General features: G+C 30.6%; 2 protein-coding genes across 2 annotated transcripts in view; one reads left to right on the top strand and one right to left on the bottom strand.

Moving 5' to 3' along the window:
* The window catches only part of nonC (serine/threonine-protein kinase Smg1), a 142,096-nt gene that overhangs the window by 77,480 nt on the left and 38,900 nt on the right, over positions 1–25,716 (bottom strand). The window lies entirely within an intron of this gene.
* Positions 1,071–25,548, top strand: LOC140447954 (D(1A) dopamine receptor-like). The gene is made up of 2 exons (XM_072540921.1): positions 1,071–1,998; positions 25,031–25,548. The coding sequence occupies exons 1-2, from the start codon at positions 1,354–1,356 to the stop codon at positions 25,424–25,426; spliced, it is 1,041 nt and encodes a 346-aa protein (XP_072397022.1). The 5' UTR covers positions 1,071–1,353; the 3' UTR covers positions 25,427–25,548.

The raw sequence follows: 25,716 nt of genomic DNA, 5'->3' as shown, positions 1-25,716 counted from the left end.
AATTGTAATTTTATGGCCAACTAGGAAAAAACTAGTTTTTCGAAAAAGTGATAAGGGTCAAAAAGTTTTAAAAATAATGTGTTAAACTAATGATGCCACAAAATTCATTTGATTTGAACGTACTCAAAAGTTTGGGGAGATTGAGGGTTGCACACCCCGCTTAAAATTTTTCTGTGCGCTTAGATTTTGTTGTTCCTTTTGTATGAAAAATGCTTTCAGAACAAGAAAGTAACGTGTCCATTTTTATCACAAAATGTCAAGTAGTTTAGGAGATATTGCAAAAAAACAATTTTTATTTTGTACCTTCAAAGAGCTGTAACTTTTTTTGTGTACACTTTTGTACTAAGGTAAGTTGGATTCAATCAATTTATTTTTGTCCCCGAAACGCGTGATTCAATTTATGACATACCTTTTTGAAACTGACTGTATAGTAGCGTTTTACACAAACTGTGTAGACAAACTGATGTAAACTCACTGTATAATTGTGTGCTTATGTATTTTGCATAAGCACCAATTTTTATTTTGTTTATATTTTACGTTTCTTAGTTTTATCAAATATATTTTTACTCATCCTTAATAAAAACCTGTTAAGTTTTTTATGTAATTTTATAATTTTATTTTTTAAAATAAAAGTGTATAAATAGTAAGGTTTTTGTATTTATTCTGTATTACATAATCCGACTAGCCACAAAATGCATTTCTCTAAATTCGCAATTAAAAAACTTGTAAAATAGATTACAGTAAAATTTTTGTAATATCACAATATTACAACAAATATTGTGTTATCATCTTGGGTCCTGATAGACCACAATCGTACACTAATGTATTTTTTTTAGACGTCGTGTAGCGTAGTGTTAATGTCAATTTAATAATCATTTCGGTCTTGCTTTTTTTCTTTTAGGTGTTACCCTGAGTTAATGTATTGAATATTGTGTGAACCTTTTGCTGATAAATATGATAATCGTTCGCTTCTATGAAATTTTTGTTTTATACTGTATCTACAAACACTGTATCATTTTCTAAACGAAAACTATCAGAGTCGATACGATTAGTTAGTTAGTCATAAATAAGCTACCAAGTTGGATGTGTAATACGATAATCGAAACAGAACTCTCTGAGTACGCGCGTCAAATTTCCCATGCAAGAGTTCGCAATATGCAATACGAGGAAGACGGCTTACACGAAAACAAAACAGTGTGTTTGTTGTATCGCGTGTTATCGACACACCAGAACACTCAAAATGTTTTGCTACTTAAAAGCTCAGTACAAATAAAATTTCGTTAATTGAAATACGGGCCAAAAATCGACATTGAGATGAATACCTAGTCAATAAATTTAAGTGTAGTGTTTATTATGGGTAGTGAGAATTGTCAGTATTGCGGTACCACATTGTGGATGTGTATAAGTATCAGTTCTGCTTTTTTAACGATTTTAGGAAACAGTTTAACCCTTTCGGCGATCTTAATGAGTAAAAAGCTGTCTTCGTTAATAGCGAATTACTTTGTTTTTAGTCTAGCAGTAAGTGATCTAATGGTGGGTGTTTCTATACCGTATCACATGTTGTTTTATACTGTCGATGATTTCGGAAAAGTGAAAATTAGGTGTCTCTTGCGATTCGTATTAACTTCTTTCGCGTGTTCCAGTTCAATATGTAATTTACTTTTCATCGCGATGGATAGATATTTAGCTATAGTTTATCCCTTACATTACGCTCGCTTCATGGTGAAAAAGTTCGCTTACGTTCTTATATCTATCGGATGGGCGGCAGCGTTTTCTGCAGCTTTTGTGCCACTAATTTGGAACGAATGGATTGATGGAGTTACTTGCGAAGTCGTCAACGTTTTTCCACACAACTACATGCAATTTATATTGCTACCCATGTTTTCGCTAATATGGACTACTATGATTTTGCTCTATACGAGGATATGTCAAGAAGCCTCGGGACAACAGAAGAAAATAAGAGTGACTGGGTTTAAACATCAGACTAAATCGTTTCAGGCAAGTAACACAGCGAAAAATAAGATATTTTTTTAAAACTGTATAGAATCGGCTGTTATACTTAACGGAAATTTACATTAACAAAGTATGTCAATTTAAACACAGCTTTTCAGTCAAGTCGTCAGAGATTTGACCTTTAAAAATGATTCGAACAAGTTGAATTTTTCTTGAGAATGTCAATTTTGGGACCCCAAATAAGATGCAAGAAAGTTTACTACTAAAACACCCAATCGTAGGGGGGAGAATCGGAAAAAATCGATTTACCGATAAGTGTTTATTAGAAATTTTTTTTGTAGAATAAACCGTTCTCTCATAAACAACGCTTGAAGCGACCGGCGATTTAGAGTGTGTGTTAAGCGCGCGAAATCGATTTTAAATAAAATTTGTATCAACTAGATGGTAAAAATTCGATATCCTTTGATCAGAGTGTCACATCGACAAAAAACAAAATTGTTTTAAAGGAGAAGAGTGCAGCTTTTGAATGCAACTTTTGTATTTTGCCGTAAATAAAGTAGTTTTTATGAACGTGTTAAATAAATAAACGTTGCGTAATTTTTGCCATTTTTTACGATTCTCCAATAAAATGTATGACTTTTATTGACCGGCCGTAGTGGAATTTTCATTATTAGTGCCTAATCTTCAAAACCTCTAACCTCTAACCTAAAATTTCGACTTTGAAAGTTTGCAACAAATATGAGGCATTTGAAGTATGTATAAAACACGCAGAACTTAAACTTTTAAAGTACAAACGATCACACGTCACGGGAAAGTCCGCCAAAAAGGCGGTTAATTCATGGATGAAATTTTTACATTTTTTTTTTCTATGGCATACAGATTCTTGGCAAATTGATCTTTTTCATTTTTCGCTCCATACCATAGGGCGTTTTAGCAGGAAGGCGGGGGTAAAAGTGGTAAACTTTTTTGCATCTTTTTTCGGTTCGCAAAATTGACATTTTCAGCAAAATTCAGCTTGTTAATATGATTTTTAGGGTTCAGTGGCATGTTCGTCTCTAACGACTGGAGTATTTAATTTGCAATGCATTAATTGATCACCTTCACGTTTCGATAAAAACCAGATTCATCAGTGAAAGTATTACACCCCACTATTAAACCTTTTATATTTTTATAGGTATTTAATTAAATTATGAATGGTTTTTTTCCAAACACATATTTTAAAATGGTTTTGAAGCTATTTCATGTGACGTTGTACTGTTTAATTAATATGTTATGGGAATTAAACAAATGCAAAATAATAATTTTATTTGGCGTTTCGACTTTCAGCTGGGAAATTGTTATCAAGGTTTTGAAGAATACTATAACGGACGATTTGACAAAAGGGGAGTTCGTTTGATTACATGAAATTAGTTTTAACTGAAGAGAAACATTTCTTAAAATAACTTGTGTATTGTTTCTTGTAAAAACCTGGGAAAAAATTCGTGGTACTCCCGATACCCGAATTCTCAAATTTAGTATTGTATATGTATAATCCCAGTATTGTCATCAAGTATATACTTTTTATATTGCTCAATGTACCATAAGTTTGAAGTTTGAATTACATCGTATATATGTACTTCTTGATCTGTCCCATAGTGTCTTACCATTAATTTTTCTAAGTGTTTTCATCTCTGCTGTTTCTAACATTCTTTTTGTCCTCTCCGTGTCAGGTGGTGTTTCTGCTGCGTATGTCATTAATGGTCTGATGACTGTTTTGTAAATTCTGCCTTTCATTTCTTTCCCGATATTTTTAATTCTCCATATTGTTTCATTCAGGCAGCCTGCGGCTCTGTTTGCTCTATTCACTTGATCTTCCACTTCAGTTTCTAGCTTTCTGTAGTTAGATAATGTGATGTCTAGATATTTAAACTCCATCACTTGTTCTATTATCTGACCTTCCAGGTCCAATTTGCATCTTAGTAAATTTGCTGTTATAACCATGCATTTTGTCTATTTAGGGGAAATATAACATGTTAAATTTTCTGGCGGTTATATTAAATTGGTGCAGCATACGGTGTAAATAATATACACTTTGAGAAAGTAGTATTGCGTCGTCTGCATAGCAGATTATTTTAAGTTGTTTTTCTTCCATTTGGTATCCTTTTTTAGTTCTTATTTTTTTTTTATTATTTCATCCATAATCAGGTACAGGCACAACTTAGTTGGTCAGATAAATATTTAAAACAATATGCTGGACCGAGATGGATTCAAATGGCGCAATTTAGAGAAATCTGTAAAAATGAGAGGAAGGCCTATGTCCAAAGTTAGAAGCCATTGTTATAAAAGGAATTTTCCAAATATCGCTCGAATTATTCACCTATTTATTGTTTTTAAACAATCCTTATATTTTTTTTCTATACACCTTGTAACAATTATTGCACCAAGATTTTATTTTAGAATATTATTTGACTAAGTAATTTGTCCAAACGTTTTAGCAAATTCATTAGTTTTTAAAACAAAATAAATATGTAATTACAGGTTGTTTGTAATACGAGTACGTTTAAATAGTTAATGGGTATTTACAAATATCAAATGTAAAGAAAATAATTTTAGTCACCATTGTGTAATACAAAATCGATGATCAGTTTAGTGTTTCATTATAAAATTTGTAACAAATTATTGAACGAATAATTAGAATCATTGTTTCCTTTGTTAAAACACTTAACTGGACAAGGCAACATAATAACACTTTAATACTTAGTATTTACTTCTGTAACTCTAATGGTAGCCTACGTCGTCCTGTGAAGTGTTAAGAACTGGATTTCGCACTTGTATCGTTTCACCGTGTCCAATATATATTATGTTCTAGGGACATTGTGTCAGGACTAGTGTCAGACTATTCTAGTATTCTAGTGTGTTCAGACTAGTGTAAGACTTTTCCTTTTCAGGAGTCGTTGTTCCTTACTCTTTTTTGCGACTTATTTCTTCTTCATATAAATCTTTTTAGTCCTCTACCACGCAGTCCGTCTATCTTTTCCTCGATTTTGCTCAACTTCTCACAACTCTATACTTCTTCCCGCATAGTTCTCATTTCTACGTCTGACAAATTATTGCAGTTTTTGATCTTGAATATTTTGCAATATTTAGCCTACAGATTACAGACTGCAAAACCCTCCTCCGATCTACTTTAGGCATGATTACTTTGATCAGGCTTCCATAATTGTCTGTAAACAGAATCTTTATCCATTGATGTTTATTCCAGTTAAAAGTCTCTTTTGCGTGATTTCGTACAGACTGAAGTCTCAAATATTGGCACTCTAGACACTGTATACCTGTTGAGATCATGACATAACCCCTGTTCTATTCTCCAGTTTCATTGTGACGCATTACTGTAAAAAATAAACTGATAAATATTCAATATTCATGCAAAAATAATGTCTACCCCTCATTGCCTAAACAAACTGGATATTCAGATGAGGCGTTTCGCTAAATGAAATTACACGCTTGAGTGAAAAAGCAGTGGAAAGGTTATTCAGTCAATTAAAAGTAATTCATTCCTTTGTTCGTTAAAGCACATTATTACTTTTTATGATTATCTAATTAAAACGTTAATATCTAAACATTATTTTATCTGCATTTAATTGTAAAATTCATAAAACATACATACATTTGGCAATACAAATCACAACAGTAATAAAGAAAAAAAACTACTGAAAAAAATGCAATATTTTTTTCTGTAAATGTACCAGACTGTCATGAGACCGACGCTACCTAATAAAAAGATGAAAAACAAGAAGACCTTGTGGGAGGATGTTAAACAAAATATATCTGTAAAATGGATCAACAATGAATCACTTGGTCCCTTTTTGTTTATAGAAAGATACACTGATTTTGCTCCGTCCTCAGGCTACATGCAGTTCTTCCATACTCTGATGTATTATATCCACTCCAATGTCATATAGGGCCGATATCATTGCAATGTGTATTTTATCTGACCCAGCGACTTTATGGTTTGTTTTCCCTTCAAGTGCTGATTCGACTTCACTTTGGATTACCAAGTGCAGAGTATGGCAGACTTCAAGCAACCCCCTCCACTTCCACTCTGACGTCACAAAGCCCCTCATAGCGCAGTAGCGACTTGCTGAACGGATTGGAGTAAACATGGCTGCCGTCATATCTTACGTAACGAATATTAATCATAAGGACAAAAGGGCACTAAGTCTATATCTTCGATTCTAATGGACCAATTGCAACGTGCAAAGTGTCATATAATAGGATTTCAAACACCGAATACAATAACAAAGAAAAAACAAAGATAGTGACAATTCTTCTCTCACACAACAAATATCGAACGACTTAAGGTACAGTGGCGTATGAGGTATCGGGGAGGGCTAACAAATATGGTTACATAGAAAAACAATAAGACCATTCTTCTTCTCTCACACAGCAAATACCGAACGACTTAACGTATTTCGACATCAATTCCACATTTCCCTTCATCATCAATAATTTTCATTTTTACAGTATTCTTTTCATGTAATATGTTTAGCAGTGAGTGAGTAGTGTTCTCTTATTGTCTTTGATATGGGAGAGAGTTATCTGCTTTAGTCTTAGCGGTTTTATTTTATGTTCTTCTTTTTTGCGTCTTTGTGTATTTGGTTTAAGTGTAGAGTGCACCAAAGGTCTGGAAACGACTAATTATCTCTTAAATGGATGGTCCGAATTATACAAAAACAGGGATACACCTATTTTGCAATATGAAGATTTGAAATTTGATTTTTGTAACGTTGCCAGATTTACTATTTTTTAAATCATTAGTCACTTTGGTTTTATAAATAAAATACCCTGTATATTGTACCTTGAAATCTCCACGTCAGTAGCAGTTCAATCGTATACAATACTTTCGACTTTATGTAGTCAGGAACATCTTAAAAAGATAAAACAACCGCCTAGAAACACCTAATCGTCTCAATAAATTTGTTGATTTAAACTATGTACCACTGAATTTGAACATAATAATTAAAAGATTGCTACTTTGCTAAATAATACCTAATAATATCTAATCAAGTATTCAAAATGTTCTCCGTTGGTAATTTGATAGTATCCTAAACGATGGTAGAATGCGTGTATTATATTTATTCATGTTTCTTTAGAAATTAATATGGATTTATCGATAATTCTTTACCTTAGCTCTGCAACACTTGCTGATTTAGTTTTATAAATTCTACTTTTCAAGTATTCCTAATAAAAATAATCTTTAGGATTTAAATCGGGTGAACAAGGAGGCCATTCAATACTACCTAATCTTCCAATTCATAATTCATCTTCCGGGAAATGTCTAATCTAAATAACTCCGAACATTTACACAAAAATAAGCTGGAGCTCCGTCCTTCTGAAACCATATCTTATTAAAATTGGCCCGAAACTTGTTTTTAAGGGCAGGTACAATTTTATTTCTATAAAAAAAAAACCGCCCAATTAACTGAGTACCCAGTACACTCTACTATACATTTAGTTTTTTTGATCTTTGAGTATAGTTCTAACGTATTCAGTGTAGATTTACTTTAATCCAATACCTTAATTGGCGATTTACATTCCCACACAGTGTAAATATTACTTCGTCGGAAAAACATGTCTTGTTAACGAAGTTCTCTTCAGCTACAATTTTATTTATCATTGCTTTATAAACTGTAACCTATGATCGTAGTCATCTTTATTTAATTCTATCAACAACTGGATTTTACAGAAGAATGACCTACATCATGTATTTGTGCAGCTCTACCTGGGTATGTATGTGTATATTCAACGAAACTCTGTAATAAATATAAAGTTTTATTGTGTTTAATGTTTAGTATAACAGTTTTTGGTATATTTGTTCGAATGCCATATTTTACTCGTCTTGTTTCCTTAATGCGCTTTAAATTTTTTTCTACTGTAGCCATATGAATAGAAGAATGGTTTGAGAAAGTATCGCCGAACAAGTTGGCTACTTTATTATAAGATCTTTTTCTATCGCCGTAGCCCCTCAGCATTAAATCAGTAATTCGCTCTTTTTCATTAAAAACCATCTTTATCGTAGTGTTTAAAAAAAAACGTGAAACAACTCTCAGCTTTAGTTATTAATACCATTTATTTTACAAAAATTTTCAATAAACGTCACGCTATTATTAGTTTTTAATAATTAATTTCAAAATCACAACATTCTATATTTATTGAATCAGTTCAAAACTATTTGGCACTAAGAAGTTTTATTTATTTAAGACCTTCTAACTTCGTAGATAAAATACCAAATGTTACACTTGGTTGAACTCGTAATGAAGTGAGGAGTCCAATAATAATACAATATACAGAGTTGATATAAGGTTGAATACTCGAATAAATGAACTATGAAAAATGAAAGGCAAATATCGAGCACAATTTTAATAATAAAATCTTGCCCAAGTACTTTCGCTTTCTACATCATCATCAGGGGCATTTCGTCAAATTTGGGCTATCCAGCAAGCGAAGAGTGTAATAAACATGTAATTAAACATAAATTGTACATAACACTACACTAAAACAAGGACAAACAGTTTAAAATTATTTAAAAATTATTCTACGCTATATTCTTGTCGGTAACAGGAGAGAGAACATTCTCTCCTGTTCCTTAAGAAGCATTTTCGGACTAGGTGAATTGCGTTAAATTGTCATAAACTTATCTGAGGAATCTCCGGTTTTCGTTTATCAGGAGAGTTTCTGGACACCCTGTATATTTATATAATGTTGATTTGACTGATAAATACAAGCTACTTGCCAAAAAAATGTAAATACTCTATTGACTTTGTAATAAATCGTGTTTTAAAGAATTTGTTTGCAAAAGAAATTAATAAACATTAGATAGTTGAGTGTATATGATTGTTTACATAATTGAAAATTGGTAAATCCACAAACGCAACACGCTTAATGCATACAGTTAAGTGCAATGAATTATTAATAAAATAAAAACTTTTCAACTTCCGCTTTAAAATATATCTAGTAGGTATTTATAAAACCAAAAATACATACATTTGGCAATAAAATAAGTTGAAGGATACACGAGTCGAATATACATTTGACTAAGATTTTCAATTAAAAATTTGCATTTGCAATAATTGTTACGTTAAATAAAAGGGGACCAAGATGGGTTAGTTGGTGTTATGATCATGGTGTTCAATCTGGTTACATTGTAATACTATTTTTATGTAACACAGAATATAGGCAACAGTAATAAATAATATAGTTTATAGAGTATAGTCAACTTGACATGTTTCGCCGAAATATGTCAAGTTGACTATATTCTGTGCTTTCAGATAAATATCAATTCCATAAATAGATTGTGAAATTGTGGCGTGTACACTCAAAAAAATTGCATCCCATTATTAAAGTTGATCGATCCTGTTTACCATACGATGTTAAAGTTTGTTGTGTGATCTATTTTTTTTATTTTCTCTCTCCACAAATATTTCTTCAGTTAGTTTTTATTCCGGTATCTTCATGCTAATCATTTATTAATTCTACTCTAGAATTCCTCTATTTCTCTCTAAACTCTTTCCCTGCATAATTAGTTGGAGCAAGGTGTATTTCTCTCCACGTGTAATATGTCCGAGATATGTAAGAATCGGTAAAGCATATTGGTTAAAAACCTTTCTTTTTAAACAAACTGGAATATTAGTCTTGAAAATGTTGTTCAATCCACCAAATGACCTATCCTTCTTTGTATTTCAGTTGTCTGATTATCTCGACCTAAGCGAATCTTAGAATGGGTTTTGAATATGGTAAAAGAGGTCGAGATTCGATAATGATGGAAAGAAAAGATATCATATCCTGGAGACACAAGTACCAACGCAAAGAGGTCCTCGGTTTGTTGTTCTTCATTCTGGCAGCGAAACTGGTTTTGTGGCATGGGCCGAATGAACTTTGTCGTCCAAGAAGGGAACCGCTAATTACCACGATGAAATGGACGGGGATCTATATGAAGAATGGTTTGAAAAGACGTTAATTCCAAACGTGCCGAAAGACAAAGAAAACGTTGGCGTTATGGATAACGCGTCATACGGTTGTATGGAATAAAAATATAAAAAAAATAAAAAATTGTGGAACAAAAGGCAAATCAACGATTTGCTAATCGAAAAGAACATTTTCTTCAAGGAAGATTACCTAAAAAGTGACCTACTGGATACTGCGGCCGCATTTAGAGACGAGTACGACAAGTACAAAATTGAAACAATTGTGGAAAAATATGGCCTTAAGATTTTGAGACTGCCACCTTACCATTTCGAGCTGAACCCGATTGAGATTGTGTGGAGTCAAGTGAAAAGATATGTAGCTTCAAACAACGTCGATTTTAAAGAAAAAACGGTAGAACGGTTGATAAAAGAAGCTTACCAACGCGTATCTAAAGAACAGTGGCATAATTATGTTTTAAAAGTCCCCTTGTGGTCCGATATAAACTTTTCAATAATCTACACAAGGAATTTTGAAAACCCCCTTTTTAAACATTTTAGTTATCATTTATGTCTCCAAAATTATTCTTAATACTAAAAATTATTATTGTTTATATATTTCATTTGCTTTGAGCGACCTTGATATATAATGTTTTTAATATAAAATCAATTCGAGAAAATTACAAACATTTTTTATATTATTAATAGGAGTTAATAGAGTCAATTGTTTTATGTGAAAAAAATTAAATGTGTATTTGGAACAATTAAAAAGACTTTAAAAAATACCGACACATTTTTATTGGAACCCAGATAAATACATTAAAAATTTGGTTGCTAGTTTATATATTCTGCACACGTAAATATATGGGCCAACAAATTGAACATCCTGTGATTTTATAATTAAAAAGAAAAATAAAAATTCTAAAATGATCTCAAGCTCATCTTGCAAATATAAATCTAAACGAAAAATGTGAGACAAGTTTTGAAATTATTTACCCATTTTTGTTTATTCTAATGGCAATTCTAATTTCAACGGTTTGTTTCAATTATTTAAAAAAATTATATATGTATACAATTTTATTTAGAATTTAGAAAGTCTAAAAAAAAGCCTATTTAAAAAAAATTCAAGAAAAAAAGTAAAAACTTTCTAATGGGACTTTTTTGAGAGATCTAAAAAAAACTCATTTTTGACGTTTTAATCAATGTTTAAATTATGATCTCATAAAATTAAACCAATACTTTCATGAAAAAATTATTTCTTTTCACCTAATGTTTGATTTGGAAAAGATCCTAATTTGAAACCTAATACAATACATTTTTTTTGAGTAGAGATTTGACAGAACTAATTGAAAAAACTTTTATTATCGGTGCTGCGTCTTGTTAACCTATTTTTATTAATTTTATGATTTAATAACTATATCCCTAGGCTTTTCTGATATTTTTATGTATGTAAATACATATATGTATATTTAAAAATTCCTACAAAATAAATTCAAATTATACTTCACTATTTTTATTGGGAATAAGCCACAATTCTACTTTAAAATAAGTTTATTTTGATGTTTCGGTTTTCAACTTCGGAAATCGTTCTTAAAATAAAAAAATTTGGGAACGATTTCCGAAGTGGAAATCGAAACGTCAATATAAACTTATTTTAAAGTAAAATTGGGGCTTACTCCCAACAAAAATAGTAAATTGCATTAAGATGCCACAAGAAAATAGCTTCAGAACCATATTCAAATTACACTATTGAAAAATCTCTTGTATTTAACTTACATGATATGTTCCACAATACTGTGATTTTTTAAGATGATAAGGTAAAACTGAATAAGTAACAATATATCATGTATTAGTAAATACAATGGAAACTGTCCCAAAATATAGTTTGATCTTATTTAAGTATTTTATATAATAAAGATTTCTTTAGTTACAAAGCTGAATGAGAAGAAACCTGAAATTTGAGAAGAATATTTTATATTTGAAACTGCAAAATATTGAATTACTCAATTAAACAATAATTATAAATATAGTCTTTAGGGACATACAAAGAACTGATAAGAATTATTTTCGAGAATTTATAATTACTGGATTTAAAACGAGTTCGTAATTCACTCTTATTATGTTTTCCAGTCTCATAAAGAAAAGTTTCGAATAAACGTATTAGAAACTATTTTATAGAATGGGGACGGTTAAGTGTAGTAGAAGTAAACAGATCAGTTTGACACCGGAATCACACTGTTTCCTGCAGATAGTCGAACCAATATACAACGTGTAAGTGAGGCTAATTCACAAGAATTTCCAGCTACAACAACTGCTAAATAGAAAGCACCTGGTACAGAGTTGATTGACTACAAAAAACAGTTCATTAGAAATACAATTTACGATTTCATGAGATTAAAGGTTGATGAAACCTATGTACATACGGGATACAATGGGTCGAACAATTGGTTAAATGATAGTGGCAAAGGAGAAAAAAAAAACATTTCAAAACAAGAATTTTGGTTATCATACACGGTAGTAGGCAAATGGATTTCATGCCGAATTCCCTTTTGATTTTTATATCAGGTGCCATGTCAGGAGATTCTCATGATAATATGAATGCAGAAAATTACGAAAAATACAAATGATACAAATTAATAGAGCATCTACCAGTAATTTAAAAAAAGCGGATATGTTATCTTGGTTGACAGAAAAAATATACCATTTTTGACAAGTTCCTGCAAGAATGTGGACATATTTCCTTAAAACTTCCACCATATCATCCAGACTTAAGCCCTCTAGAAATGGTTTCAGCGCAAATAAAAACAAAATGATTTTAGAAACTGTAACAGTGTTGGTGAAATAGGAATTTGCTAAAGTAACTGTAGATAACTGGAAGAAAATGCGTGACCATGTTGTCAAGGTCGAAAATAAATACTTGGAATCATTGAATATCGCATAGACGTAATAACTGAAGAGTTAAGGACTGATTTAAATAATTCCAGAGGACAGTGAATTTGATGTACTCACAAATGTGTCCTTTATCTACTACTATTCATAACTTATTTTGGTAATCTATCTATATAAAAGGCTAGGGCAACTACACCACTTAGGAAAGAAATCTGAACTACCAACATTGACATTTCAATCTTAGTTCTTGAAACGATACGGTTGATTTATTGCTAATTCATTCTACAAATTGATGATTCAAATATTCTTACTCGGAACTTTTACTACTTTATCAATAATTAATTTTTTCAAAAAATTGCTAAAAATATAGTTTACTGTAATTGTAAGGTAAGGTTTACATAAATTTATATATATATATATATATATATATATATATATATATATATATATATATATATATACTTATTAAAAAAATAAAATGACGTTTAACAAACGCCACTGTTTTATCAAAATAAAATTAACATAAATTAAAATTAAATAAAATTAAGTAAAACTAAATAAAATAAAATTAATTAAAACTAAATAAAATTAAATGTAACGATAATCAAAATGAAGTTATTAAACATAATAAGAAGACGTAAAATTGCATTAACCCACATATAATATATATATACACTCGCGATCATAAAATCCGGGTCACCTTGAAAATCACCGATATTTCATTTTTAACGAGCTTTATCGTAACTAATAATAACACAAATACAAACTAATGCATGTTTCTAAAAATTGTTGTCGGCTTAGCGTTTTCCTTTGCAACAAAGAATTTCAATAGTGCCGATTTTGCGGAAAAGTGCACACTTTCCAGAATGAACGGTACCTGTAACTACCGCTTGTTTTAAATGTCTCATTTGTGCTTCGATTTTCTGTTCAAACGCAACGAACAAACGTTTATTATTGCCACGATTAGTGTTTATTAGTGCCATTATTAGTGTTTATTATTGTTTATTTTTTGCCAAAAATACCCTTGACTGTTGTTGAAACGGTACAAATTGTTGCGCTTGTGAAAGACGGTCACACTCAACGGTAAGTCGCAAGAACTGTTGGCGTAAGCCTTTCTACGGTTCAACGAGTGCTTCAACGCTTTCAGGAGAAGAGTTTGCTATCCAGATGACCTGGCTCTGGACGAAAAAGAATGACCACGGTACGAGATGACCGTTTTCTTGTGTTTCAGGCTTTACGAAACCGGACCTCAACTGCGATTATGCATCGAAATCGTCTACAGGAAGTACGAAATCGCAATGTTAGCGTTGCAACAGCCAGGAGAAGATTAAGTTCTTTTGGACTATCTTCTCGGGTAATGGCTACAGGACCGCCACTTCGCTTGGCGCATCGAGTTGCACGACTAGCTTTTGCTCGGCAATACGCGCAATGGGGAATTAACGATTGAAGCAAAGATTTATTCTCAGATGAGTCCCGTTTCTGCCTAACTGGATCCGATGGACGCGTAAGAGTTTGGAGGAGAACCGGTGAATGATTTTCACAAACTTGCATTGCTCCAAGAATGCCATTTGGTGGAGGCTCGGTCATGGCTTGGGGAGGTGTATCTTCCGAATTCCGCACAGAATTACCCTTCATCGAAAATGGGTCCTTAACTGCACAAAGGGACATTACGGAGATTCTGGAAGAACATGTTATGCATACCATGGCAAGGCTTGGAGAAAACGTCGTTTTTATGCAGAACAACGCGCGAACGCACGTTTCCATGATCAGTATGCAATACTTGGACGAGGTTGGAATTACGAGGTTACCCTGGCCAGCTAGGTCTCCGGACCTGAATCCCATCGAACATATCTTGGACGATTTGAAAAAACGTATTCAACCCCTAACATCTCCTCCTAACAACGCGCAGGAGCTTAAGGATCTGTTAGTGAGAGAGTGGAATAACATACCACAACCATGTAATTCGGAGAAAAATTGAGAGTATGCCCCGTCGTCTGCAAGAGGTCATTAGAGCAAGTGGAGACAATACACGATATTAGTCATTGAAAATTCACTGACACGTTCTGTATTTTCCATTTTTTTCGTATGCCTGTTTTATCAACAATTTGGTTTGTTTTCTGCTTTTTCAATAAAAACAATAAAAACCCGTTTTTTTTTCCTTCAAAATAAACATTGATGACAAATAAAAAATACGTTAGCCTAAAAAAAAAGGATATTACTGCATCAGAGGCAAAAATATTCCAGAAACTTGTAATTTTCAAGGTGACCCGGATTTTATGATCGCGAGTGTATATATATATATATATATATATATATATATATATATATATATATATATATATATATATATATATATATATATATATATATATATTGATTTATAGTATAAGCAATCGGTCTGTAGGAAATAAAACTCTATTTTGTTCTATGTCTCAATATTTCGTCACGATTTTGTGACTTCTTCAGGAGAAAACTGTAAATTTATTAGAATAATTATTATATATAAACAAAGTAAATATTTCAATACCTACAACTATAAGATTAAAAATTTAAATTTTTTTAACATATCTAAATAAATGACATATTTGTTTGATTTTATTTAGGAGTTATGGTAACCGCAATATTTTATAGAGTGAATTCCCATTGTACAATTCTTGGTGAATAATTTTTACTCTTATAGTTGTAAATATTGAAATATTTACTTTGTTTATATATAATAATTATTCTAATAAATTTACAGTTTTCTCCTGAAGAAGTCACAAAATCGTGACGAAATATCGAGACATAGAACAAATAGAGTTTTATTTCCTACAGACCGATATTCCTCCAGTTTTTACATATAAATAAATTTTAAAATCATTTTCGTACATATTTATTTCGGAAAAAAAAAACTGTAAAACACAAAACAGTATTACTCTAAAATTCCAATGTATCAATTAAATCACGAAAATAACTAACCCACTTCAGATTTTTCTAAGAAATAATTTTCCCAGAGGTTTACCGAATTTTCTGATTATTACGTAAAATGTGAGAAATCAAAAGGCCGGTAAATTATATTCGCTACATTTCCTGTTAGTGGTTTTATTTGTATTTCCCTACGAATAAAATTAATCAGACACTATCCTTCCACAGGTTACCGCAGTATTGTTTACATATTAGAAGATGTGATAAAATTACAGGCTTTTACGCGAAAACATAATTATTTTGGAGATAATACTGATAAAATGCCTGATGTGATTCAAGAATGTAAGATTATATGTTAAAACAACAATAAATACAAGTATATTGAACTGATGAAGGTTTAAGCATGATGGTGTTGGCTGATTGAAAAATACAAGTAAAAAAGGAGGCATTAGAAATGGATTAATAAGAAGAGTGTCCAAACGAGGATAACAAAAAAAGCATGTTTTATCCAATAAAAACATATTTTTAATAATGTGTAATGAAACTATATTATATCTTCTCTCCATTATGATTATTAATTATTTATGATGTAATGTAACATAATATACGTATCTCTTTATAATGTATCACCAATATTAAGCGACCTGTGGACGCCATTTACAATTTAGAGTAATTTCCAAAAGTTAAACAATCTCCAATATTTACTTGTACTCCGAACTTAAAACATTCAATAATTATTTGGCTTCATATTATTATGCTTGAGAGTAAAAGGTTCTTACATTCGATATTTCTTAAATCAATTACAATTAACCTTCATAAGTGTGTTAAGTACCTATCCACATAAAAAATAATTCGTCATTTTAAATAAAATAAAATTATGTCGTAATAATTCCGCGAGAATGAACTTCTACCCTAATACTTGACAGAAAGTTGACTCCTAAAAATCAGACGAACAAGCTGAATTTTGCCGAGAATATTAATTTATTAATTTTGCAACCCCAAAAAGATGCAAAAAAGTTTATTACTTTTACCCCGGGCTTTATTAATACTTTTTGTGTAGAATGCACCGTTCTGTTAGAAACAATGCTTGAACCGCATTTTGAATGTCAGCTACACGCGCGAAATCAATGTTCAATAACATTTGTATCAGTTCTACGGTAAAAATTTGACATCTTTTGATCCAAGAGTCCTGTCGACAAAAATCAACATGCGTTTTACAGCTAAAGAGTGCAGCTTTCGTATGCAGTTTCCGTATTTTGCCGAGAATAAACTCAGTTTTTATAAAGGTGTTCAATAAATAAACGTGCCGCGGCTTTTGCCATTTTTTACCATTCTCATGAGATCAATGAAATTGATCACTTTCATTAACTAGTCGTAGTAAAATTTCCATTTTTAGAGAACACCTTCGACATGAAATTTAAATTTTGAGTTGTGGCAACAAATATGAGGCATTTGAAATATGAATAAAAAACGCAGAATTTAATATTTTACATTACAAACGATCACACGTCACGGGAAATGCCTCCAATAATGTCCGTTAAGAATTTATATGTCTTCGAAACCAGATAAGTGTGGTACGAAAATGCTTATGATGAATGATGCTAGGACGTGGTATATGGTGAATTCGATTTCTTATGCTGGAAAAGTCACTACGGAACATAATGAACTCTTTCATTATGTCAAAAAATTATCGGACAATTGGTTCTCATCAGTAGACCTTTTTGAAAAAATGATGACTCAGACGAAACTAACCATGATAGGAACCCTAAGAAAAAGCAAACGGGAGATTTCCCCAAGTTTTCTGAGTGGAAATGAGAGCGAATCAACGTTTATATTTGACCATAATAAAACAATATCATTCACACGTAAAAAGAACAAGGTTGTATTATTATTATCCATAATGCATTATTCAAATATCTTTGATTAAGTTACAAAAAAACCCACAATTTTAAATTGTAATAGTACGAAAAGAGGTACCGACACTTTCGATAAGTTATACTACACTTATACAACAGCAAGATGTACCAGAAGGTGGCAAATGCGATTTTTTATGGGATGCTTGATCAAGCGGGAATAAATGTAATGGTTTTATACAATATAGGAGTGACTAATTAAATATTTCGAAGAAGAGAATTTCTCAACAGACATGCGTTTGATTTGAAAGAGCCTCATTAGAAATCCGGGTTGGAGATTACTACTTTGAGAAAAGGATTGAAAAATCTGATTAGAGGTATTCTGGGTATAAAAGAACAACCTCGCGAAGTACAATTTATGCAAAAAAGTGCACGGTGTGGATTTTGCTCTAGATCTAGAGATAGGAAAACAACACAGGCGTGTTCAAAATGTTATACTTATTCCCTTCTACAAAAACAAAACAGGCGTGTTCAAAATGTTATACTTATTCCCTTCTACAACGAACATAAAGGATTATTTTGTATGGACTGTGTATAGTGAACTGACTAAACAATGAGTATATTTTCTTATCCTTTCTATTGTTTATGTCCCTGATATAAAACTAATAAGTGATAAGTTTATTTTAAACCATGACTTTCTTTGAAATTATGTTGAGTTTTGACTAAAGTAAGTTTTTTGAATAAAATGGGATTTCTTCGGTAAAATTGTATTAATTTTTTTTTGTACAATATTATTTGTTTGTGTAGAACTTGATTTTGAATAAAATTAATCCATAGGAATGTCTTAAAAGTTTTTAAAAATTTAAGACATTATTTTATTAAAAAATAAGTAATTTTTTAAAAATTAGAAATATAACGGGTGGGATATGGTATTACACACTCCAGTGCGTGTTTGGTGTACATAGTCCAATCTGGTTATGCAAAAATCATAGATTTCACGGCAAAATTTTTCGCAGATATCTAAAGCTCTTAAGACATAGGTGGGGGTTACTAGATGACGAATAGATGAAAAAGTACTAGTATTTTTACGTTGCGTTTTTTCTAAATAATAATTTATGGTCACATACAGTGTGTATGACTTTTTGTCTATAAATGTTTTCCCTTATATTTTACATAAACAATATTTATATCAAGAATATCTTTATTTTCCCGTTTTTTAAATTAATTTTATTAATTTTTTTATTAACATGATAAAATGGTATTAATACATTTGAACATCGAGAAATTACTGTCTTTTAAATTTATGCGAAATTTCCCCCCGATCGGTCAAATAGTTTAAAAGTTATTTAATTCGTTTATCTCTAAGGCTAAATATTTAAACTATTGAACTTGCTCTATTAATGATGCTATAACATTTAGCAAATTTTATAGGATTCTTTAAGCCTTTAACTATCTCAGAAGTTAAATGCATATTGCGTTTTCATCCAAATTATTTACAAAATAAACGTTTGAAAAAGGGGATGTTTTTTACTTATAAACAATTGTAATAACTTCTATATTTTTCAAGCTACAGACTTGTACGTACAACCATTGGATAGCTGGTAAAAAAACTCACATTAAAAAAAAACCTATGACCAATAGGAACGAAGTTAGGGACTATTTTTAAAAAATCATATCTCCATTGTTTATCAACATTAAGAAGTAAAATTTGCACAAATTTTGAATGAAAATCGGAATTTTACATTGAAACTTATAGCTATATAATTCATCCAATTTTTCGAAACTTACAGCCCTTCAAAACGAAGGTACTTTCGAAAGATCCTTCATTCAAAATTTGTGCAAATTTTACTTCTTAATATTTATAAACAACGGAGATATGATTTTTTTAAAAATAGTCCCTAACTTCGTTCCTATTGGTCATAGAAGTTTTTTTTAATTTTTCTTCACCAGCTATCCAATGGTTGTACGTAGAAGTCTGTAGCTTGAAAAATATAGAAGTTATTACAATTGTTTATAAGTACAAAACATACCCTTTTTCAAACGTTTATTTTGTAAATAATTTCGATGAAAACGCAATATTCATTTAACTTCCGAGATAGTTTAAGTCTTAAAGAATCCTATAAAATTTGCTAAATGTGTGTAGCATCATTAATAGAGCAAGTTCAATAGTTTAAATATTTAGCCTCAGGGATAAACAAATTAAATAACTTTTAAACTATTTGACCGATCGGGGGGAAATTTTGCACAAATTTAAAAGACGGTAATTCCTCGATGTTCAAATGTATTAATAACATTTTATTTTGTTAATAAAAAAATTAATAAAATTTATAAATTAGTGCAAAAAAACTGTTTTTTTGAAATATCTCCGAAAATTATTTATCAATTTGAATTTAAAAAACGAGAAAATAAAGATATTCTTGATATAAAAAATGATATAAATATTGTTTATGTAAAATATAAGGGAAAAAACTTATAGACAAAAAATCAAATTTTTACCATAAATTATTTTTTTTTTAATCAGACTGGGCTAACAAGAAATATATGTGTGTGTGTGTGTGTGTACGGAAGATTAAGAAACAAATCGCGCAATATGTTGTGTGTAATAAGCTTAAGACTAAGAAGTTTAACCAGAAAGGAGAAAAATAAAATATAATTTCTTGAATTTTATTTTAACGCAAGGCTTTTTATCGTTGTAAAAACATTTTGTTGACCGTGTTTATATATTTGAATAACTTGAAAAACATTCCGATGTAAAATTTCCGACAATTTGTCAATACGAGATGTTTAAACAGAGACAAACTGAAATAAATACAATTGTACTAAATCTTTCATAAACAGAATCTCGAGTGAGCAATTTCTGTTTATTTTTAGCAAATTAAAATCTTCCATTCGAAAAATATGGGCAGGCAAATACGAATTACACACGTGGGTGCATCTTAACCTAATTCTTATCATTTGAAATTGATTGAAAAGGAGTGATGCAGTTACAGTTAATGGTGCAAATTATTATTAGGTTATAACAAATTATGTTGCTTATTTTGAGAAAAGAACTTGAATAAGAAACATCTGCCATCAACAGGATATATCAGTAACAAAGGAAAATAAATAAATACTGAATTAGAGCATAGCATAGAGCAAAAATTATGAGCAAATTAAAAGGGTAAAAAATATTCTTATTAATGCATGTCAGCAAACTCTGTGTACATAATAGTGGTAAAACAATGTTTTAGTCTTATTTACTATAATTAATGAGAATGAAACACAATTTCAGTTAACACGTTAACTGCCACGAGAAGCAAGTGTTTATCTCATACACCGTTACATTATAAAACTAAAAACAAACTAAACACGGCGCAACTATTATAAAACTACGTTCTGATACCGATTGTGCTCGCAACTGTTTTGTGATCTTGGCAGCATAAAAGCCTGGGGCGATCTGGCTGAAACTGGTTTCCAATCAGTCTAATACTGATTTTGTTCGACCCTCCTCTCGTGGTCGCAGTTGCGTTTGGTAGCACATTATTACCTGAACATTTGGCAAACATTTTAGGATCTACATATTTTAGATTCTTTCAATAGCACAAATCATTAATATTAACTGAGGGATTCGAGGCTTGGCCGTCATAAGGATACCATGGCGGCCATGCCACCGAACTAGTTTGTGCAAAGAATATTAAGTTTATTTCAAATTATCTTAAGCATCCTTATAAAAAAGTAATTTTTTAGTTAAAGCCTGTAAAAACAAAGCTCTCAGCATTGCTTAGAGCAAGACGAGCTGCAAGCTGCAACACTACCAAATGCGCTGGCAGATGCACGAGTATGCAAGCCAATAAATAGAAAAAAAGAAGAACAATATTAAATGAACATTTAAAAAAAATACAGATGCATATTTATATTTTAAGATTTTTTTTAAATGTTATGTAGACATTACAATAATTGTCAGTTGGGTGTACGTAAAAATGAAAAGGCTATTACAAAAAAATATTAATCTATTTATTTTTCAAAAAAAAAAAACGAATAACATTTTCTGATCGGAAATTTAAAGAACAACAATAAAAGAATTGTTTTTTCTTTGCTTTAGAAAACCCGAATAACTGTTTTAAAAGCTAATTTCTTAAATTGGTCTTTATTACAGCCACAATTTTAATATTGTATTATAACCCAACCGATTCGAAACCAGTCGCTCCGTGGGCGGAGTCAGGTTTTATTTAGGTTGTAAACCGATTGCAGATGAAACTGCTTGTTTTAAAACAGTTGCGTCGTCGTGGGCGCTGGACCTTATAAATTTTAGTCGGCGTGATGCAACTTAATTCCCACTTAGAATTTATTGAAGATTAGACAATTCTTAAATTTAATAAAATTTATTTCCCAAAACACGTACTTTTCTTTTAATAATACCGTCAAAATTTTGGAACGCCCATGGGTAGTCGTATCCGTTCGATTTTAGCTGTGATTGTTTTAAATCATTTAATAGCAGAAGTTGTCCCTTCTTTGCCCTTTTAGCTATCTTTCCTATACAAATATGTTGATGATATAATTTGCGGTGTCCCACAAGATCATATACTGACAATGTTAAAAGTTTTTAATGCATTCAACATAAACATACAATTTACTGTTGAAATGGTTCATCAAAAACCCATAACATCAAAAAGGTTTCTAGACTATGCTTCTAATCATCCTTAATGTCAAAAATGTAATACCGTTTTTGCAATGAAAAATAGAATAGAACACATCATCGACGACCAATTTTTATACCAGAACAAAAACAAATTATTCCAATTCTTTCTAAATAACGGTTATCCTAAGGATACACTAAACCAACTAATATTCAACACACGTTTTTATGAGAGACAATTAGATGAACATCTACAAGATCTTTTATACAAAAAACCACCGTATATTCCGAATTTAACAAACCAACTTACTTCCCTGTTTAAGGACTACACAAATATAAAAATTAGCAAATACAGCAACCTTAAATGCAAAACCATATTCTCTAAAATTGGACACCAGTGATGTTATATTGGACAAACCGGACAGTGGAAACGGATCACACAACACAAAAGTGACTTCAACACAAGAAATCAAATATGCACTGTTGCCGAACACTTTATAAAAACAGGCCACCAGTTTGATTATGATAACGTGACAATATTGCAATCATTAAGCAATTACAATAATAGATTGTTTCTCGAGATGTGTCATATCAACCGAACTAAGAATGCCATTAATAATAAAACAGACACTAGTAATCTTATTACTATGTATTGAACTTTATAGTAACGTTAAAAATAACATAAGATTACCTTTTTATATAATTTTATTTAGGCTTTAATATCTACGCAAAAAAAGTTAAGGAATTTTAAAAATCATATTAGTAATTATTTTAGTGTAATTTTTAAAGTCCTGTCATGTGCTGGTTTGCATTTTAATGATTACAGCTTAGGACTATTTAAATGGCTCATTCATTTTTAAAAGTACAAATAAAATGTAAATTAGAGATATACCGTACTATTTTTTATAACTAGTTATGATTAAAGCTGATTTAAAAATAGTTTTATTTATTGATTACTAGAATGTGGCCCGATTCTAAGTCATTGGGATTTTAGAACGTATTATATTTTACTAAAATGCTTTTTTCTCACACCAAAAATAGTTTATGCAAATTTATTTTGATATTATGAATGAATATAAAAAATTCAAAATAAACCGGTACACTACAAAATAAGCTGTAGTATCGTGTTCGACACTTAGTAACACACAGACTTCGGTCTAATAGTCGTAATCGTTTCTCCACGAGTGGTAACAACTAAAAACTGATTAATTTTTTTCTTATCTTTATTTAGTTACTGATCTTAATATATTCGTTATTTCCTCCCCTTTCATTTGCTATGTCGCATGTTAGGATTCGATCAGTTGTTTATATTTTATACTCAGCTAGAGTACTTCTTTAAGTCAATAAATCAAAATTTGTCTTAAAGTAAATCTATTTTTATCCATAGCGTCCTCTGATATCTCGGATGTCGCTATACGTTCATTAATAACAAAGAAGCTGTGTAGTGCCCTTTTGGTAGTCACCTTTTTTTTAATAATAAAGTATATTTAATTACACTCTATAATAGACTTTTGTTGACAATAGGTTAGAAGTAAAACGGTACATTACAAAAAAGCTATAGTCTCGTGTTACTACTCCTGATTATATTTGATTAATATATGCATATAACATTTTACAGTCAAAACATTTAAAATCCTATTTTGTAACAATTTTATTACAAAACTTTGTACTTTGGTTAGCCATTTTTTTAGTAGGTACAATGTTTGTAAACAAACATGTTAGGTTACCTTAGTAATATAAATAACAATAAAGTGCATGAGAACACATAATTAAGATAAAAAAATACCAAAGAAAGTATAGGTATTAAAAAAAAAAGAAATACGAAAATAACGAAAAAGTGGCTGAATTAGCAAATCAATATGTACGAAAAGAACAACAAATCGCTGTCGTTATGTAGTATGTAAGAGTGATACACTCTCTAAATCATTTAAAGACAATACATATTATTTTACAAATGTTCCAAAGCCTTTGTTTCTTTATAAACAACGTTATTTCTTTATTAAATAAAAAATATTTATTTAATAAATATTTCTTTATAATAAACCAGTGACATCTGACGCATAATATATATTATTAAAATTAGTAGTAGTTGTTGTGGATAGATGGAGCTGGGGTTTTCATTACGGAAAGACAGACAGAATAAGCAAATTATAATGTTGATTGTAAAGAAAATATATGATGGATTAGGATCAAAATGTGACATTATTGATCATTGAATGATTATTGCACGAAACTTACTTTCGAGCAATAATGTATCAGTTTTCGTGCTAAATATATAATATCTGTTAACTACTACTTCGTTAATGGAAAGTTAATTTCAGACATTAAAATTTACGCCTCATTATCACTTTACTTTTATGAGTTGTTGCTCATGATCTTAATTTTAATGCAGGCATTTCAAAGTATGTTTAAACTTTGTTTGAGATTTTAAAACTCGATGAAATTTACATTGCTATACATTTATTATCTTCATATTTTTTATTAATTATGAATTGTTTTAAGAGTTAATTTAAACCCAAAAACGTTACTAAAAATCGCACCAGATTATTTATCAATACCTAGTCAAAATAAAAAAAAATTATTAGGTTCCAAATTGGAACCTTTAAATTAAAGTTTAGGCGAAAAGATATGATTTTTTCATGAAGGTATATATGTTCAATTGTACTACATCATTCTTTAAACATCAACTAAAACATCAAAATTACCAAAAAACGAGTTTTTAGATCTCTAAAAAAAAAATCATCATCACAGAAGTTTTTAGTTTTTTGTCTTGAAAGAGTTTTAAAAAGACGTTTTTTAGACTTAGTATATGTTTTTGTTCATTTCCAATAAAACAGAAAAGTAAAATACATACTTCATTTTATTTTTTCTTTTAGGTCACTCTAATCATCTTGGGTTGCTTTACAATTTGTTGGCTGCCGTACTTTGTGATAGTTATATACATCAGAACTACAAGGAATACCGAAGCTGCCACATTATATGAAGTGTTTTTTAATCTGGCGATGACAAATTCTTGTATGAATCCCCTAATATACGCTTGGAAAAATAAAAACTTCCGAAAGGCATTTCTGAATCTCTTAAAATGTCACCATCCCGACAGCAAGGCGGATTTTGTCACCAATCACGTACCGAGTAAAAGGAATTCTGATAACGGTGTGTGGAACATCAACTGCCAAAGAGACGAACTAACAACAGGGACAGAACTATCTACTTACGATGAGAAAGTAGAACATAACGCGGTTCAAAAGCTGGCGGAGAATGGTGCGTGTTAAAAGACTTTAAGTGTGTGTTAAAAACACAGTATTTAAAAACACATTTGTTAATTTAATTTTGTTAAATGTAATTATAAAAAGAGATTAAAACTAATTTTTTATTTTTTAATAAAACGTTTCAGGTGTCATATCAATCTCTTTGCCTTTATCCCAATATGAGATCAGCTTCCCTTATCACTTTTTTAGACACATTTTATAATATATCTTCTTTAGTAGCATGTTTCCTATTTAATCCTCTAACTTAGTTATAACTTAGACTACACACGAACATTGTAGATATTTTATTTTTA

Source organism: Diabrotica undecimpunctata, chromosome 8 (genome assembly GCF_040954645.1).
Source record: "Diabrotica undecimpunctata isolate CICGRU chromosome 8, icDiaUnde3, whole genome shotgun sequence".
NCBI classification, from domain to species: domain Eukaryota; kingdom Metazoa; phylum Arthropoda; class Insecta; order Coleoptera; family Chrysomelidae; genus Diabrotica; species Diabrotica undecimpunctata.
Note: the sequence above shows the minus strand (reverse complement) of the source record. Positions and strands in the feature narration are given on the sequence as shown.